At 35.8% G+C, this 19,104-nt stretch overlaps 1 protein-coding gene across 14 annotated transcripts in view; it reads left to right on the top strand.

The window, feature by feature from the left end:
* THOC2 (THO complex 2) overlaps positions 1–19,104 on the top strand; it is a 117,860-nt gene that overhangs the window by 64,199 nt on the left and 34,557 nt on the right. For 10 of the 14 annotated variants that reach the window (XM_025276461.2, XM_025276458.2, XM_025276459.3 and 7 more), the window contains 8 exons: positions 8–180; positions 1,410–1,605; positions 11,636–11,677; positions 12,119–12,249; positions 12,349–12,450; positions 16,311–16,407; positions 17,052–17,145; positions 17,555–17,635. In XM_025276461.2, coding sequence (XP_025132246.1) covers positions 8–180; positions 1,410–1,605; positions 11,636–11,677; positions 12,119–12,249; positions 12,349–12,450; positions 16,311–16,407; positions 17,052–17,145; positions 17,555–17,635 — 916 coding nt within the window. The remainder of the gene's footprint in view (positions 1–7; positions 181–1,409; positions 1,606–11,635; positions 11,678–12,118; positions 12,250–12,348; positions 12,451–16,310; positions 16,408–17,051; positions 17,146–17,554; positions 17,636–19,104) is intronic. The other 4 variants (XM_006064995.4, XM_006064996.4, XM_025276462.3 and 1 more) reach the window with 1 other exon arrangement.

The following is a 19,104-nucleotide window of genomic DNA, read 5'->3' as shown; positions in this document are numbered from 1 at the left end:
ATTTTAGCCACCTGACAACCAAAAACTTGGTTTGTTGGAAGCTTTGTTAAAGATTGGTGATTGGCAGCATGCGCAGAGCATTATGGATCAGATGCCTCCATACTATGCAGCTTCACATAAACTAATAGCCCTTGCTATTTGCAAGCTGATTCATATAACTATTGAGCCTCTCTATCGAAGGTATGTTACCATATGGTTTACTAATTGAGGTAGAAAGAGTTTAGGACTACAAAATAAAATCTGCATATTTATCTTGTCTCCTTCAATCAAGCATATATTTTAATTCAATCAAGCATATATTTTAAATTGTTTTATCAGAAGATAAGAGATGTTCACAGAGCATATCCTTCTGGCAGGTATTAATCAGTGACTTGTCTCCTATCACCTACACCAGGCATTGCAGAATTTGTGCTGCAGTGTAGTCTAAAAACTACATGTTAGATTTCTAGTTTGGATTTGCTCCGCTGAGAGTGAAAACTCCACTCTTCTGTTTTTGACTTTCCCTTCTCTCTTGGGGAGGAGAAAATTCCTAAAGTTTTTACCTAGTGTAATTTTCCTCTATCTTGGGTTGAGTGGCTCTGAGTGAGGTCTGTGGCACTCTGCTTGCCTTGTCTCTTCTGGCATATAGGCTGCTCTTCTGGAAATCGCTTGTGCAGCCTCTCTCATCATCCCTGGTTACTGTGTCAACCAGTCCTCTAGCCCTCAACCTGCTTGTAGGATACTTAGGAGCAGTACTGGCAGCAGTGCTGGCTTCAGCCCCACAGATCAGAGCCTGCCCCCAAAGCCCCAGCTTTGTGACTCGTGCATAGCTGCTGGCTGCTGCCTTGAGTGCCAGTGGGGCTGTGGACCGTGAAGGCTCTTCTTCAGAGAGTGACCCCTGTGACTCCACAGCGGGACACCTGCTCAGCAGGTGAGAACTCTGGGCATGCTGTCCTTTTAGCGTGACATACCCTCTTTCATTATGCTGCTCACCTACCTCACACTCAGTCTAGGTAGTGGAAGTCAGGTTGAGAAATGTTTATTGACTTGAATCAGTGATGTTATCTCCATATTTTTCTCTTTCATCTTTGTGTCTCTGAGGTCCATCCCTTGTTTCCCATTCCCATATCCAAATTCCTGATCCTGACCAAATTTAATTAAAAACCAAGTTCATGTGATACATGAATATGTTACCTGTTACATGGAACCTACAGTACTCTGATTTCCTTTTCTTATGCAGTTAATTTGAAACGGTCTCCTAAGCTCTGAGTTTTTTCAAATGAGTATTGTTTTTGTCTTTTTCTACCAATTAAGTTAAGCACAAATGAAATAGAAGAAGCAAATATGAGTAAGAAAAGTTTTATAATATGACTGTGTTAACTTAAAATGGAGCATTGCATAGTATATATACATTTTTCTTCTTTTTGTAGAGTTGGCGTTCCTAAAGGTGCTAAAGGCTCACCTGTTAGTGCTTTGCAAAATAAGAGAGCACCAAAACAAGCAGAGAGCTTTGAAGATTTGAGGAGAGACGTCTTCAATATGTTCTGTTACCTTGGTCCCCACCTTTCTCATGATCCCATTTTATTCGCAAAAGTGGTGCGGATAGGCAAGTCATTTATGAAGGAGGTTAGTAAGTTTTTTTTCTTTTGAGCAGAAAGCTAAATTATAGAATGAAAATGTCCTGAGTATATTTGTGTTATGTGTATCTCTAGAAATACAAAGAAAGTAAACTTAAGAAAATGTTATGCTGAGTAAGATTTGGACAAAGTCAATGTGTCCCAACCATTTATATATAAAAACTTAAATCCAGTCAAGCCCTCCAGATAGAAAAATACGGTTTGGACATGTGATTGCTTTTTGATTCCTCTTATAATTGTGGTTATTTGAACATTCTTTACTCTTGCTTTTCTTCTGCTCATTTATTTTATTGGCTGCAGTTTTGAATCATTGCCATTATTTGTGTGAAGTCCCTTTAGCCTCAGACTTCAGACTGTTCAAGATCCATTCTTTTTTTTTTAGTAAACTTTTTATTGAAGTAAAACATGATACAGAAAGCACACAAACCATAATTGTATAGCTCAGTGGCTTTTTCCAAACTAAATAGCCATGTGTCTACCACTTAGATCAAGAGATAGAACAGTACTAACACTTGAGAGTTTTCCTTAGATGCTCTCCTAATCACTACTCCAAGGGAAACTGTTATTATTTTATTGATGTAGAGTTGGTTTACAATATTATATTAGTTTCAGATGTATAGCAAAGTGGTTTGGCTATACATATGTATGTATATATCTTTATACCATTTTTTAAATTCTTTTCCATTATAGTTTATTAAAAATATACTGAATATAGTTCCCTGTGAGATACAGTAAATCCTTATCTATTTTATATATGGTAGTGTGCATCTGTTCATCCTTTGCTCCCAATTTATTTTATGTCTGTGAGTCTATTTCTGTTTTGTAAATAAGTTCATTTATATCATCTTTTCAGATTCCTCATGAAAGTGATCTATATTTGTCTTCCTCTGTCTGACTTACTTCACTTTGTATGGTAATCTCAAGGTCCATCCATTTTGTAGCAGATGGCATTGTTTCATTCTTTTTTATGGCTGAGTAATATTCCATCGTGTGTGTGTGTGTGTCTGTCTATCTGTGTCCATGTACATACACAGATACACAGACCCACATATTTTTCTCCATTCGTTCTTGAACACTTAGGTTGCTTCTGTGTCTTGGCTTATTATTATATTTTAAAGTTAGCTTTGAGTTATAATTTATATACAGTAAACCTCACCAACTTTAAGTATGCAATTTGATGAATGTTGACAGATGTATATAGTTGTATGTCTACCACCACAATCACGATATAGGATATTTTCATCATCCCAGCAAGTTCCTCTTGCTCCTTTGCCATCATTTCCCTCCCTTCATTGCTGGTTCCTGACAACCACTGGTAGGCTTTCTGTCACTGTATTTTTGCTTTTTCTAGAGTTTGACATAAATGGAATTGTATAGAATGTACTCTTTTCTGTCTGGTTTCTTCCACTTTTAGTGCTTTTGAGATTCATCTCAGTTGTTGTATGTGTCAGTAGTTCTTTATTGCTGTGTAACATTTCATTATATACACATAAGAGAGTTTATTTGTTTGCTAGTTGATGAGCATTTGAGTTGTTTCTAATTAGAGGCTATTGTAAATAAAGCTGCTATGGATATTCTTCTGCAAGTCTTTTTTCGGGGGGAGTGTATGTTTTTGTTTCCCCAGGATTGGGATTGCTGGGCCATATGGGTAAGTGTATGTTTAACTTTTTGTCAAACTTTTCCAACACGTGTGTACCATTTTGCACTCCTGGGAACATTGTATATGACTTCCTAATGCTCCACATCCTCATCAACATTTGGTATTGTCAGTCTTTTAAATATTAGTCATTCTAATGGGTGTGTAGTGCTATCTTTTGTGTTGTAATTTATGTTTCACTGATGATCAGTGATGTTGAGCATCTTCTCATGTTCATACTTGCCATTTATAATCACCTTTATTGAAATGTCTATTCAAATCTCTTTCCCATTTTAAATTCAGTTGTCCTTTATTCTTAGTCCGATTTGCCTTGTCATTTTGTTTACTGTCTTTTGAAAAGCAAAAGTTTAAAATTTTGATTAATTCCAATTTAATAGCACTTCTCTTTTATAGTTTGTGCTTTGTGTTCTAAGAGGTCTTTGCCTAACCAAGGTCTTAAAGAATGCGTAATTTCTTTTCAGTTGTAAAGCAGTGTAACCAAAAGACTCTAGAAATCTGGAAATTGTTACAAGCATAAATGTGGTTTTCTCCAGTGTTTGGTGATTGCACCTAATTTTTAATTTTTGACAACAGTAACTGCATAGAAAATTAACAACTCTTGTGTTTAATCACTTGACACCTATTTCATTTAGCTTTAGATACTTAGCTGGTAGATAATTTTTTAAAATGTTAACACATTTATATTGTATAAAGGTATGCTAAAGAAATCTGCTAAGTAGTTCATTACTATACATGATATTTATTATATAGCATATATTCATATAAGAGAACTATAACAGTGTTTCATTATGTTGATCCTTATAGTCTGAAAAAGATGAGTCATGTTAACTAGTGCTTGTTCAAAGAACACGGGTTGTGTTTTCCCAGTGTGTAATATTGAGAAGCATGTAAAGTCAATTTGTCCCATTACTGGTGATGTTAGCATTAATCACTTGGTTAAGGTGATGGCTGCCAGGTTTCTCCAGTGTATAGTTACTCTTTTTCCCTTGGTTGTTAATATGTATCCTGTGGGGAGATACTTTGAGACAATGTAGACAGCCTCTGAGACAATGTAGACAGCCTCTTTCTCATCTTACTTTCACCCACTAATGTTATTCTTTTTCATTGAAAATCTTAATGTTCAGATCTCTTGTTCTGAAATTCTTTCTCTGGCTAAGAGTATCATAAACTGGTAAGCAGGAGCCCAAACATCAAACTTTCGGAAGTCCCATATGTAGACATATGTATAAACATATACAGATACAATATTGTTAAGATACACAAGTGCTAAAACTCTTCCACTTGGCCATCTCCATTGTAGCCCTCGTTTGTCTTTATTCTATCACAGTTGTGCCTGGTGCCTGCCCCTAACTCCAGTCTATTTTTGCAGAGGTAGAAAGGCAGAAGGGAAGGTGAAAAAGTTTATTTTGATCCCAGTGTGGAAAGAAATCTATCTTCTCTCATTTCTAAGGTTGTGGTAGTAAAAGCGCATCTTTCCAATGATCTGACTTAGCATTTTGGTTCATTTTTTTACCCTAAAAATATTTCACTATAACAAATCATTGTGTGTTTATAGGTTTAAAAGACTTTAGTTGCCTAGCTTGAAATTTAACCATGGTGTTTTTTTCTTCTTTTTTTAATGTTCCTTCTAAAGGGGGAATATGGGGCTTCCCAAGTAGCTCAGCTGGTAAAGAATCTGCCTGCAATGCAGGAGATCCTGGTTCAATTCCTGGGTCAGGAAGTTCTCCTGGAGAAGTGATAGGCTACCCAGTCCAGTATTCTTGGGCTTCCCTGGTGGCTCAGACAGTAAAGAATCTGCCTGCAATGTGGGAGACCTGGGTTTGATCCCTGGGTTGGGAAGATCCCCTAGAGGAGGGCATGGCAACCCACTCCAGTATTTTTGCCCAGAGAATCCCCATGGATAGAGGAGCCTGGCTGGCCACAGTCCATGGCGTCACAAAGAGTGACATGACTGAGCGACTTCTCTGTAGTCTGGAATAGGGAGTGAATGAGCTCCATGAGGCTGAGTACAGCCATCATTTAGGGGACCTCTGTTTTGTCTTCTGAGACAGATTACACGTTGTATACTAGGCATGCACAGCCAAGTGGGTATCCAGCTCCCTTGGACTTTGATTCCCTAGTCTGAGCCCAGTTCCTTTGAGAGACAGCAAGCCTTAGCACCCAGAGTCCTGCTGGGCTGCTACTCAGAAGGGTTTTTCCTCAGGCTACTTACTTACCTTGTAGGTCTTGTTGCCTAAAGGATTTTATTTACTTACCTTCCTTGCTCAGTACTATTTCTGGGGATTGGGTTAAGGGCAGGTACCATACCACATTGTAGTTTAGATTCTTTGTGTGTGTTTGTGTTTGCATCCCCTTGAAATTAACAGCATAATTTGCTTTTTTCTTGCTTGGTTGGTGGTGATTTGGGGACATTAAAAAAAAGTAAACTGTACTTTGTTTATTGCATTAGGATCAGGGAAGAGAAATTCTGTTTATGTTTCACTCTGTTATCTTAATTCAGTTGTCTGCCTAGTTTCTTTATTTGACTGTTTCTTATGTTGGACTTTGGTAAAAAAAAAAAGCCAAAGGAAAGGAAAATGAGGTCGCTCAGTTGTGTCTGACTCTGCGGCCCCGTGGACTGTAGCCTACCAGACTCCTCTGTCCATGGGATTTTCCAGGCAAGAGTACTGGAGTGGGTTGCCATTTCCTTCTCCAAAGTGCTCTAAATTGATTCACAGATAAAGTTTATAGAGAAACCTAGAGTCAAAGGGTCAGATTGGGTACTATTGGGTTGGCCAAGAAGTTTGTTTCAGTTTTTCAGTGAGATGTTCTGGAAAAACCCAAATGAACCTTTTGGCTAACCCAGTAGGTGATAGTAGGAAGTTGTGATAATGATAATTGTGGTAATGTGGAAGAATGTCCTTATTCTTAGGAGATGCACACTGAAGTTTTTTGAGATCATGTCTGCAACTTTTTTGGTCAAGAGAAAAAAAGGCAAATGTTAATTGTTGAATGTACATAGGAGCTATATAGATGTTCATGGATAGCATACATTGATTCAACTTTTATGTAAGCTTAGAAGTTTTCATAATAAAAATTTGGGTTACTAGGGGGAGACTGTACCTTAATACCATTCATCCTTAAACTGGTTCTAGTTTATGAACCAGCTACTTTAGAATCCTGGCTTGATATTTATTATTTTTTGTTAGCTATTAGGGGAGGGAGAGTCGTTTTTCTAAGCCAGCGATGGGTGGTAATAATATTTGTCTTGTCTAGCTCCTGGGGTTGCAGTGTGAATCAAATGAGATATGTCATCTCACACGCTAGTAAAGTAATGCTCAAAATTCTCCAAGCCAGGCTTCAGCAATACGTGAACCGTGAACTTCCACATGTTCAAGCTGGTTTTAGAAAAGGCAGAGGAAGCAGAGATCAAATTGCCAACATCCGCTGGATCATGGAAAAAGCAAGAGAGTTCCAGAAAAACATCTATTTCTGCTTTATTGACTATGCCAAAGCCTTTGACTGTGTGGATCACAATAAACAGTGGAAAATTCTGAAAGAGATGGAAATACCAGACCATGTGACCTGCCTCTTGAGAAATCTGTGTGCAGGTCAGGAAGCAACAGTTGGAACTGGACATGGAACAACAGACTGGTTCCAAATAGGAAAAGGAGTACATCAAGGCTGTATATTGTCACCCTAATTATTTAACTTATATGCAGAGTACATCATGAGAAATGCTGGGCTGGAAGAAGCACAAGCTGGAATCAAGATTTCTGGGAGAAATATCAATAACCTCAGATATGCAGATGACACCACCCTTATGGCAGAAAGTGAAGAAGAACCTAAAGAGCCTCTTGATGAACATGAATGTGAAAAAGTTGGCTTAAAGCTCAACATTCAGGAAACGAAGATCATGGCATCCGGTCCCATCACTTGATGGCAAATTGATGGGGAAACAGTGGAAACAGTGGCAGACTTTATTTTTCTGGGCTCCAAATCACTACAGATGGTGACTGCAGCCATGGAATTAAAAGATGCTTACTCCTTGGAAGGAAAGTTATGACCAACCTATACAGCATATTAAGAAGCAGAGACATTATTTTGCCAACAAAGTCTAGTCAAGGCTATGGTTTTTCCAGTAGTCATGTATGGATGTGAGAGTAGTCCGGACTATAAAGATAGCTGAGCACCGAAGAATTGATGCTTTTGAACTGTGGTGTTGGAGAAGACTCTTGAGAGTCCCTTGGACTTCAAGGAGATCCAATCAGTTCATGCTAAAGGAGATCAGTCCTGGGTGTTCATTGGAAGGACTGATGTTGAAGCTGAAACTCAATTCTTTGGCCACCTGATGCCAAGAGCTGACTCATTGGAAAAGACCCTGATGCTGGGAAAGATTGAGGGCAGGAGGAGAAGGGGACGACAGAGGATGAGATGGTTGGATGGCATCACCAGCTCAATGGACATGGGTTTGGGTGGACTCCAGGAGTTGGTGATGAACAGCGAGGACTGCGCTGCGGTTCATGGGGTCGCAAAGAGTTGGACACGACTGAGCAACTGAAGTGAACTGAATTGAAACATTAATTAGATTCTAATAATTAGGTATTCAATTTTAGAGTTAAAAATAGTTGTCATGAATTTTTAAGATCATAATAAGTTATCACTTATGTCAGCTATTGCTACACTGTCTTTGGTGAATTTTGAAAGTGTTAAATATAGTTTAATCTATTTCTGTCTTTAAATATAAGATGCCACTTTAAAGTAGCAGTTTCATTTCCCTCAGGAGCAGATTTTATATGGGAATGCTTTTAGCTTCTTTACATTGTAGTATTAAATGTTTTTCCCCCCTCATTGTTGATTTGTTATAAATAATCAAAGAATGTTTTTCAAATAAAGGACATTTTTGTTGCTGGGTTTTAATGAACTTGTTAAGGGTAGTTATGGACGTGTGTCCATTTAAAAATAGAAACAAATTTTGTAAACTATTTTAAAAACAATCAGAACTTTTTATTATAATTCTTATTGTCCAAGTGGACACAGACACCACTCTCATTGGCAATCTAGAATTGGAGCATAAGTTTAATCTGTAATACCCTTGCTGTTTAATGAGTCTGAGCAGGGAAAAACTGTTAGAATGTTTATATATGTATTATCCCCTATAATAATTAGTTTGAACTGAAGTCATTTTAGGTATTAATATCTGTGGCAATTCTAAACAAGGTATAGAATCATAGTAATAAATTACTATGTAACAAATTACAAATAGGATCTTAATTTTTCCCATTAGTTATGTTTTTTACCTGGGAGGGGTATGTAAACATACAAGGAGAGGCAGACATTTAAATCTATTAGTAGGCAAATGGAGACTCTTATGTACAAACAGTGTAATTTTAAAAACTATGTTTTATACAAGAAAAGAAAGTAGAATTTTTAGTGTGGACCACATGCATGCGGTAAACAAACACTTGATTTAACTATTGTAACTCCGCTCTGTTTCCTGAAATTGAACCTCAGTGTTTAGTTTCAGAAAAGATAATTCAAAGTGTGTAAAAGAGAGGTAACATTTAAAAATTACCCTGGGATAAAAACTGAGCCAGCGCTTATGTCATCTTGTGTGTGGGTGACCATATTAGACATTCTTTGGCATCTTAGTAGAGGTTTGTCTTGACTGAAAAAGAAATGTGGTGGAAGATAGTACTTTTCATTTAGTATCCTTCCCTGTGATTTCATAAATGATGTAGTATCAAAGTTAAGGGATTATTTCTAACTAAGTGTTTTGTAAAGTCTTTAAGAATTTCTGATTGAAAGTTAAAAAGACTTTGAACCAAAACACTGAAAGGCGATTCAGTTATCTCTTCTCCAGGCTTTATAAACTCAGGTTCCCATTACTTTTAATTTATAGGTTATATTTTCCTATTTTAAGTTACTGTGATGAGTCTCTATCAAAAGGTTTTCTCAAAAAAAAAAAAAATTTTTCTCATAGAGTAGTTTTAAGACAAATCTGAAGTTCTTAGCCCATTCCATGGAACATAGTACTCAGTGAATGATAGCTAATAAGAACAAGAAAAATAAGGATGTTGAAAATAATGCCATGACTTATTTAAATGTAGCTTTGAATTCTAATCGAGGCTTAAATTTAAGTATTTTTCATTTTTTTCCCTTTTCTGAGATAAAGTATACTCCAGTATGCTACTACTTTAGTATTTGAAACATTCATGAGTAAAAAGTACTAAAAATAGTACATTAGTAATAAAAAAAGTAATTTATCTAGTTATATCTACGACTTTCCCCAATCTTTATTTTTCAACTCTCCAAAAGCCGCTTCTTGATGAACCTATTTTTTTGGTGTGTGTGTGTGGAGGGGTGTGCTCAGTACTGTTATGTAGCCCTGACAGCTACTCTGTCATTGTAGGGCAAGAATGAAACCTGCTTGGGGTCATTTATAGCTGATGGTCTGTGTAGACATAATTGTGTGTGCTCAATTTTATTCAGACTTAAAAATTCAGTTCCTAATAGTACATTGGTAAGCCTAGTTTTGATCTTAAAGAGATCTTCAAAGAACTATCTTTGTCAGTTCCTCAAAGATAGAAACTTTCTCCTGTTCATCTTTGAATTCCCAGTGCCTGGAACTTAGTAAACAAATGCAAGAATTAATATCTTTTGTCCACCCCCATCCTTTCTCCCACTTCTGCCTGACCATTCAATAAAGCTTTTAGTATTCTTTTGTGGGAATGGAGAGTTTTGTATGTGCTCTAAATTAAAAAGCATATTAAGTTAAACTAAAGGAGACAGTCAAGGAAGTGGAATGTGTAAAGAAAATCACTTTTACCTATGTGTATATCTTGATATTTTTTTGTTCATCTTTATTATAACTAGCCTTTGATAGAAACATTTTCTTACTGTTCTTGTAGATAGTTTCATTGTGCTTTCCATATTTCTTTCTCTCTTTCAAATTTTCCTGTTTGTGAAATCCAGAGAATTGATATATAGACATTAAAAACTAATGAAAGTATCTAGTAAGGGAATTAGGACAGCTTAATAACTAGGAAAATGTCTTATTAGTATGGAGAAAACTGCATGTAGCTTTTTTAGGTTCATTTGAATTGTAGTATACTGAACTGAACTGATACTAGGAAAAGAGTAGCTTAACTGCCTTTATCCCCAACACAATACACTGTAAACCTAATTCTTCCCATTATGACATACCCTTATTTCTGCCTCCCAGGGTACACCCAGTATGCCATGAAGCTTCCCCCCCTCCTCCCAACAAAATAAAAGCAACTGTCTAGTTTGTTTTCTGCCAAGCCACTTCTTCATAACCGGACTCCTTATTTGCTGACCAGGATATATGTTGATGACTAAATTGTTTCTGTGAAAGGGAGCCATATTTTTTACCCTGCCAATTAAAAAAAATGTGATTGTTTGTTTTCCCATCAAAGTAATATGACTGTCCCTGAGTTAGTCTTATGTGAAAATGTTGCATGGAAGTTAAATTTCCCTGTAGTAACACCCATTAAATTACTCAATCATGAAAACACACATGCACAAAATATCCTTATCTACCAATAAAGTATGTGAGCTGCTTATTTGCTTTCCCCCTTCTCACACTGGATATTGAGCTAAATCCTTTCCAGAAATCTAGATTGTCCTTGAGTATCAGTTCTTCAGCTGTCCTTTTGGCCTTTGCACACTCCCCACAACACTCCATCTGAATATTCACACACAAATGTTATGATTTCATTTTGAATGAATAGACAGCATTGTCAGACATGGCACTTCAGCAGCCCTCCTGCAAATCCCTGATAAAATAAGGACCCAGGCCATTTTGTTCAAGTCTGTTTAAGTTAGGAAGTGGTTTGGTCTTTGTCAGCAATGTTAGTAATATTTTTGGGCTTATTTCTTGGTGAGGATTAAGTAGTGGTGAATTAAAATGTAGCTTTAAATTTTCTTTGAGTTTAGTTTTTGTTGATATTGCTTTGGTGTTAGATTTTACCAATTCTGAGGGAGAAAACTAGAATGTCTGGAAGGAGAATTGTAAATGCATTATAACCAAATTGAGCTTGCTACAATTTTATAATAAATATTCAGATCAGTTTTAGGATGTGGTAGGTTTGTGATAATGAGGTTGAGGAAAGAATTGGCTTATAAATCTGGCATTTAAAATTCATGAATGTTACAAATTATTTGAAGGTTAGAAATATAAGAATTTAAAATGTTACTTTGTAATAATGTCTATATGTAAAATCTACATGTGTGTAACAAGTTAGGAAAGAATTCAAAACCACATGCAAGTTGATTGTTTTTTGAATTAGAAATGAAGTTGCAACAGCATAATCTTAATCTTTTTGCATTTTATTTATAGTTTTTTTTTTTTTTATTTTAGTTTCAGTCTGATGGAAGCAAACAAGAAGATAAAGAAAAAACGGTAAGAGACTAGAAAAGTCCAATGTGTCTAATGTTTGTCTAGGTACAGCATACAGTGAATTTTACTGTGAACAAGCTTTAATCACCTATGCGAATAACTATTTTATACTTGTACATGTTGAATATAGCTTTTGGCTTATCATACAAAGTATCTTTTAAGATTGACAGCCTCCTGTTTTTGAGGATTGCCTTGTTCAAGAAAGGAAAAGGGATAAAAAGTCCCTTATTCTTGCTACACCTTTCCTTCCCTCACCTCATTTGCTTTCTTAGATAGAGAAACACAAATACATTGTGAAAAGTACAGTGATAATGTGGGGAATTAGATATGGTGTGTTATGAAATCAAAGAATGGCAATTTTTCCAAGGCTCACATAAATTTGTTTTGGGGGGTGGGATTAATATGCACCGCTTACTGAAATAATTTTTCTTCCCTTCTTCTTAGGAAGTTATCCTTAGCTGTTTGCTTAGCATTACTGACCAGGTATTACTTCCATCTCTTTCTTTGATGGACTGCAATGCTTGTATGTCTGAGGAACTATGGGGAATGTTTAAAACATTTCCATATCAGCATAGGTAAATATATAATATTTTGTATTTTTAGTTAAACAGTTCTAGTGCACTAACCTTGAAATGTTTAACTTTTCATAATTCTTCATCTCATCATTTTTAAAGATATCGTCTGTATGGCCAGTGGAAGAATGAGACTTACAACAGTCATCCACTTTTAGTAAAAGTTAAAGCTCAAACAATAGACAGAGCCAAATATATCATGAAGTAAGTTTTAATTTATTTTTCTTCTTAATATCTGGATCTGATTTACTTTCTTTCAGCCAGCGTGTCTGAGTTTCAGTTTTGAGGATGCCCAGGAGTATTTACTAATGGTATAGCTGATTATATACTTCCCATAGAGTGACTACCAATTTTTGTGGTTTTTAGCTTGTTTTGACTATATTAGCTTTTGTAGGTGTCATTTTGCAAAGCTACAAACTCTATAAAAATCCTTTATAGGTTGAATTATAGGATTTTTTTTTAAAGGAGAGCATACTGTGGCCTTTGCTCAATTTGGGTAATACATCCAATGGCTTATACAAGATAGTCAAAGTTCTAGGAATTTCTGCTAGCATTTTTCCCCCCTTTATGGAAGATCTAGTAGAATCATGCAGAACTATCTCCTTAGGGACTCAACTTTTGAAAAATTTCCATTTTTTAAATTTGTGTGCTTTATTTTCATGTCACTAAAAACATGAGTGATGTTATTCCTAATTCCTAGTAAACTGTTTGAAGTTTAATTATGAAAATTGTATACTTCAAATCACTACTGGTTTAGATACTAATTACACTGCTGCATTGCAAGGATTTTCAGCAAGGCTGTTTTTTGTCATTTCTTTTACATTAGAGCAGTGGTATGGTTATTCTAATTAGAAGTAGTGCATTTTAGTTTAACTAGATTAAACAGTGTGCAGTGAGACTTTCTTTGCCTAGTGATATTATCCTAGGTTGCAGTCTACTAGGGAAACAAGTGTGTGCACAATCACAGTCTGGTTTAATAGATGGCTGTTACACAGCATGTATAAAGTTCTCTGGGACAATTGAGAAGAGAACGAATTATTCCACCTCATGGAAGTTAGGAAAGGAAGGCATGTTAAGAGGTGATATAAGAACTGCTCCTTCTGAAAGAGTTCCAGTTTTAAGAATTCCCCAAGTAGGGTTTCTAGCTTAATAATAGCTAATATTTATGAAGCCATTACTATATGTGATGGACGCTGAACTAAGTGCTTTATATGGATTATTTAATGATGTATTAAATATTGAATCTGTCTCTTCCACTCTCTACCCCCGCTTACTTAGTTCTTTCAGCTGGAGTATTATAGTGCCTTGTATTATTCTCTTTCTTCAAAATCCTTTGGTGACTAACCATTGCCTGCAGGTTATATGTCAAACTTCATGGCATGGTGATATAAGAGCACCTCCATGATCTGTCTCACTATTTCCATCCTCATTTCCTGTCAGTTTTACCTCTAGCTGTACTGAGCCCCACGTATGTTTCCCTGAATGTGCTATGGTCTCCTTTTTCTTTGCATATATTTTTTCTTTTGTTCATACAGATTTTCCCTTACCTCTTTTCCTCTCTCCATCTGGTGACCTCACCCTTGGATGGTGGGCTCCAGTGTCACCTCTGTGAAGCCTTCCATTGCATATACCACCAAGCAAAATTGATTTTTTAAAAATTTAATTAATTAATTTTTGGGGCGCTGGGTCTTTATTGCTGCGTGTGGGCTTTCTCTAGTTGCGGTGCGCGGGCTTCTCATTGCAGTGGCTTCTCTTGTTGCAGAGCACGGGCTCTAGGGTGTGCAGGCTCAGTAGTTGTGGTGCATGGGCTTAGTTGCCCCTCGGCATGTGGAATCTTCCCGGAGCAGGGATCGAACCGTGTCCCCTGCATTGGCAGGCAGATTCTTAACAACTGGACCACCAGGGAAGTCCGATGATTGTTCTTTATTTGTGCCGCCACTATTAAATATGCATATAAATACTATCATACTGCTTATGTATATTGCTATGATTATTTTTCTTTTTAAAATTATCTAATTTTTTTTACTAGTTTATACATTCACATGTTTTAAATTTTAGTAGATATGAAAAAGTAGACAGTAAAAAGTCTCTCACCCTGTCCACTCAGTTCCCCCAAGGGAAAAAAATGTGGCCACTGTTTAGTTTCTTATTTATCATTTGATATTTTTATGTATATGCAAATAGATACAAATATATTATTCCTTCTCTTTTTATACTATTGATAGTGTATAATAAGTAATGTTCTATAAGTTGCTCTAATTGTTTATGAATAAAAAATTTTTTTAAATGGTTTTAAATCTACCTCCCCAGCTGAACTGAGCTTGAGAGTAGGAACTGTTACACATCTTTGTATTTCTAGTGATTAGCACTCTGCCCATCATAGAAGACATTAATATGAATTAATGAATAAGTAAATTAATATAAATGTTTATCACAGAACAATATGTGCAGAATTTTTCATGTATTTGGATTTTTTTGTTAGCTGTAACTGTTACATTAGCCTTGAACAGTATGATTTTAGTATTCATTGAATTTTTTGAGAATGAAATCATTAATTTATTACTTGAGAATTTCACCAGTTTTGATTACTGTTTAAAACATGAATTTCCTATAGGGCATCCAGTAATTCATTCCACAGATGCTCATTGATTGTGTTCCATATGCCAAGCACCATAGTTGCTTGAGGGGAAGACATAATCAAGAGAATATTCCTTTTATTATAATTTTTTTTTTTTGGTGGAGGGAGGAAGCAGAAAGGAATGAAATAAAAAAAAATGGGAAAGAAATGACTGTTTTTGTCAAGTAGGAGGGCTACCTGAAATAGTAGGGTTAGAAGTAAGGGCAGGTGGTGGTAAGCTTGAAAGTGGAACAGAGTATAGCCAAAGTTTAAAACTGATGAGTCATTCTTTTCTATGGAAAAAAAAAGAAACTGGGCATAGAAAATGGGAAAGGGAAGCAGTTGATGAAATAATTTTGATTAATGTATCAGTTTTGTCTTAAGTTTTTAGAGATAATTATAGTTTGTCACTTCCAGAATGGTCACATTCCTTGAACTGTCAACTAAATTCATTATTTGCTTCATTATATTTTCATTCTAGAAAGCTGTCACTTGTTATTTTTTCAAGTTTCTAGATTTATTATGTAATAATCTCATCAGAAGAGTTTAAGATCCTGTGTAATAATTGTTTTGAATTTGTAAGCATTTCATAGATATAAATTTCCAAAATGTTAGTAAAAGAATACTTAGTAGAGGGTGAATTAAAGAGAAAGGAAAGAGTAGAATTAATTTTTCAGGACTTGATTACTTTGAATATGAAAATCAGAGAACTTCCTGTATCAACTGCAATCTTGGCTATCACTCTTCTAGGGTCACTAAGACAGATGACATGAGGCATTTCAGTGTATTACACCAAATTTGTTATCTTAATCCCTAAACTGATAGTGAGCCCTTCTAAATCTGAAATAATTATTCTCTGTAAGAAGAGTTTCATGTACTTGTAGAGTACGGAGAAGGTAATGGCACCGCACTCCAGTACTCTTGCCTGGAAAATCCCATGGATGGAGGAGCCTGGTGGGCTGCAGTCCATGGGGTTGCTAAGAGTCGGACACGACTGAGCGACTTCACTTTCACTTTTCACTTTCATGCATTGGAGAAGGAAATGGCAACCCACTCCAGTGTTCTTGCCTGGAGAATCCCAGGGACGGTGGAGCCTGGTGGGCTGCCGTCTCTGGGGTCGCACAGAGTCAGACACGACTGAAGCGACTTAGCAGCAGCAGCAGCAGAGTACATTAAGAGTTTTAATGCTTATTAGACTATTACTGTAAAATGAAAATGTGTATATTATAAGTGTTAAGCATTAATACAAGAGTTTAATGCCCTCTTGGAGAATGCATAATCAAAATAGCTCAAGTCCTGCAGTAAAGCATATGATGAGGGTGGTTGTTTATACGGATCCATTTTGGATATATGGGAAATAAATTTTTTTTCATGATGTAACAAAGCTACCAACATTACAAGGGAAATTACTTAAGATGATCCCTGCCACCTTTTTCTCCTCTTGTAGGCGTCTAACCAAGGAAAATGTGAAGCCTTCTGGAAGACAAATTGGGAAGTTGAGCCACAGCAATCCAACCATTTTGTTTGATTATGTATGTTTTGAGGTTAATATTATTTTCAGGGATTTTTCTTTTTGTTGTCTTTAAATTAGCACAAGTGGAAATAGAATGATGTAGGTTTAAAAATGATAGTTTTAGGGGAAAAATCTTTAGCAAATGAACCATTGTATGGTTATTCTAAAAATAAAATTTAGTATGCTATATACTTAATACATTGATCTACTTTTCTAGTAATATGTGACAATGCTGTTGCTATAAACAGATTCTCTGACATTGTCTCATGTATCACATTTTGAGATACAAAAACATTAATAAATACATTAATACATTATTTGTTGATTTAGTTTTTAGAAACACTTGAACAGCATTTCATTGCAATTCAGATGTAACACTTTCATATTTAGAATGTGATTTCTAAAACACATTTGTCGTCAGTCTAGCCTCTATAATTCCAAAATTCAAGTTTGGATGTCCTGGAATTATTTCCTAATTGGAAAATGTGTCCTAAGAAAATATTTTCTTAGGAAATGATAGAATAGTAGGTTTTATATAATAAAACAATGGAAGGAAACTAATTTTAAGTATTATTTCTTTTGAAAAATAAAAAAGACTAGCCATTATTTAGTTAGCACAGTAAAAGTTCTCTTTTGATTAGTTAATGCCTTTTATTCTTTGTTGCCATCTTCCAGATCTTGTCACAAATACAGAAGTATGATAACTTGATAACACCTGTAGTAGATTCATTGAAATACCTCACTTCGTTGAATTATGACGTCTTGGCCTGTATCCTTTCAAATGAAGTAATTCATAGGTTTTACATTTCATAGGTTGTAGTGGTGAATGTTTTTTTTTTCATTCTAAGTTCCTTTCTTAACCATCTGAGGTTGATTCAGATGGCTGATTGGAAGATTGGCCAGTCTGGAGTTTGTGTCTGGGTTGTATATTGGGAAAGATAATGTTAAGATGACCAAAAATCTTTGATATAGTTAGATTCTATCTTGCATGCTAAAAGATGGAAAAGAGGCTGCTAAAAAGAAAAGTTGGTACTATAATGAGTGTATTTTTCAATAATTTGTAATAAATTGAAGCTAACAATTAACTTTTTTCCAAAGGGTGGCATTTTATTGTTCTCTTAGCTAAAAGTCATTGTTAGAGATGTAATGACTTAAAATTTTTTCTTAATATATGAAAGATTGTATCATTGAAGCTTTAGCTAATCCAGAAAAGGAGAAAATGAAACATGATGACACAACCATCTCAAGTTGGCTTCAGAGTAAGTATTTTTATTTTTCCAAGGATGAAATTTCCATCTGTTGTTAACTGCCATGCTATGTATTCTGTTACTTATGCTAAGAAGAATCTATTTGTCAAGAGCTTTTGAGACTGTCTAACCACTCAGCTTGTTCTACAGAGGGTTCAAGTCCTCGGTTGTGTAAGGAGGTTCATATGGTATTTATTCCTTTTCTAACTCAAGAGATCAGTATTGGCTGTGATAGAATTTGGAGAAACATTACTAGGGAGATGAAAGTTCCCATCCATTCTATTATTTTAGAAGAATTAATCTTAAGGGAACTATTCTTCCATCTCTCCTTTCTATCCTGAGGTTCCAGTTACCTTAAAAGAACAAAAACTTGGTTGTTTCATAAAAAGCCCTAGCATTGCGTTTTTTCCCCTTGTGCCTTTGATTTCTAGCAGCCATTTACATTTTCTTTCAAGCAGTTGTGTCTCTAATAGCTGAATCTTCAGTAACTCTCCATTGCCCTTTGAAGTCTGCAATCTGTACTATATCATACAAGTAAGTTCTTTTGGAATCAGGTCCTCTTTCTATACTAGCCTCATCTTTTGCCCCTCCCTAATATTCTAGTTCAAATGGAAAGTGAACTTCTTGCACTTTCCATGGCCCTTTTGCACATATTATTCCCTCTTCTTGGGGGTACACATCCATGCCCACTCATCTCTTCCAGCACACTTCTACTTATTCATTAGATTTCAAGTCACTTTCTTTGGGAAGCTTTCCCTGTTAACACCTCCCACCCAAAATGTCAGAATAAAATGTCCCTCTTCGGTACTGTTGTGTAGCTTTTTATTCATCATAGTTATTTTAGTTTACTTTTCTGTATCTTTCTGTAATGTAAGCTCCTTGAGACCAGGACCTGTGTTTTGTGCATTATCCTTTAGGTGCTCAGCAAATAATTGTTGAAAAGGATGCAAATCACTTGACTTCACTAGGGTCTCCTCCTCTTGTCTTGACTGGGATTTTCTCCCTACTAATGTGATAAAGACTATTGGCTAAAATTGGTCTTTTGTTTGCTTCTTGGTCTGGTGATGTTTCCTTGCACTTCCACAACTGGTGTCACATTCCTAGATAAAGTGAGATTTTTTTTGTGACTCAAACTTTTGAGGGGCAAGTGTTTTGTTGATCATTCAAGTTTGAGTTATATGAAAGATTCTGTTGTGGCCTAATTCATGTCACAGGTTGTGGAATCAGGCCTAAATATTTGAATCACTGTTCTACCTCATACCCAACTCTGTGATCCTTAGCTAGTTTCATGACATAACTGTTCCAGAATTTTCCTTATTGATAGGTTTATACTAACTTGAGATGATTATTGCAAAGATTAAATGAGATAATTACATAAAGAGCTTAGTAGTTACTTGGCATATGTATGATCAATGAATATTAGCTATTAGGTTGGTGCAAAAGTAATTGCAGTTGTGCATTGTTGAACTTTGCCATTTGAT

Source organism: Bubalus bubalis, chromosome X, assembly GCF_019923935.1.
Source record: "Bubalus bubalis isolate 160015118507 breed Murrah chromosome X, NDDB_SH_1, whole genome shotgun sequence".
NCBI lineage: Eukaryota > Metazoa > Chordata > Mammalia > Artiodactyla > Bovidae > Bubalus > Bubalus bubalis.
The sequence above is the reverse complement of the archived record's forward strand: the minus strand, read 5'-3'. Positions and strand labels throughout refer to the sequence as shown.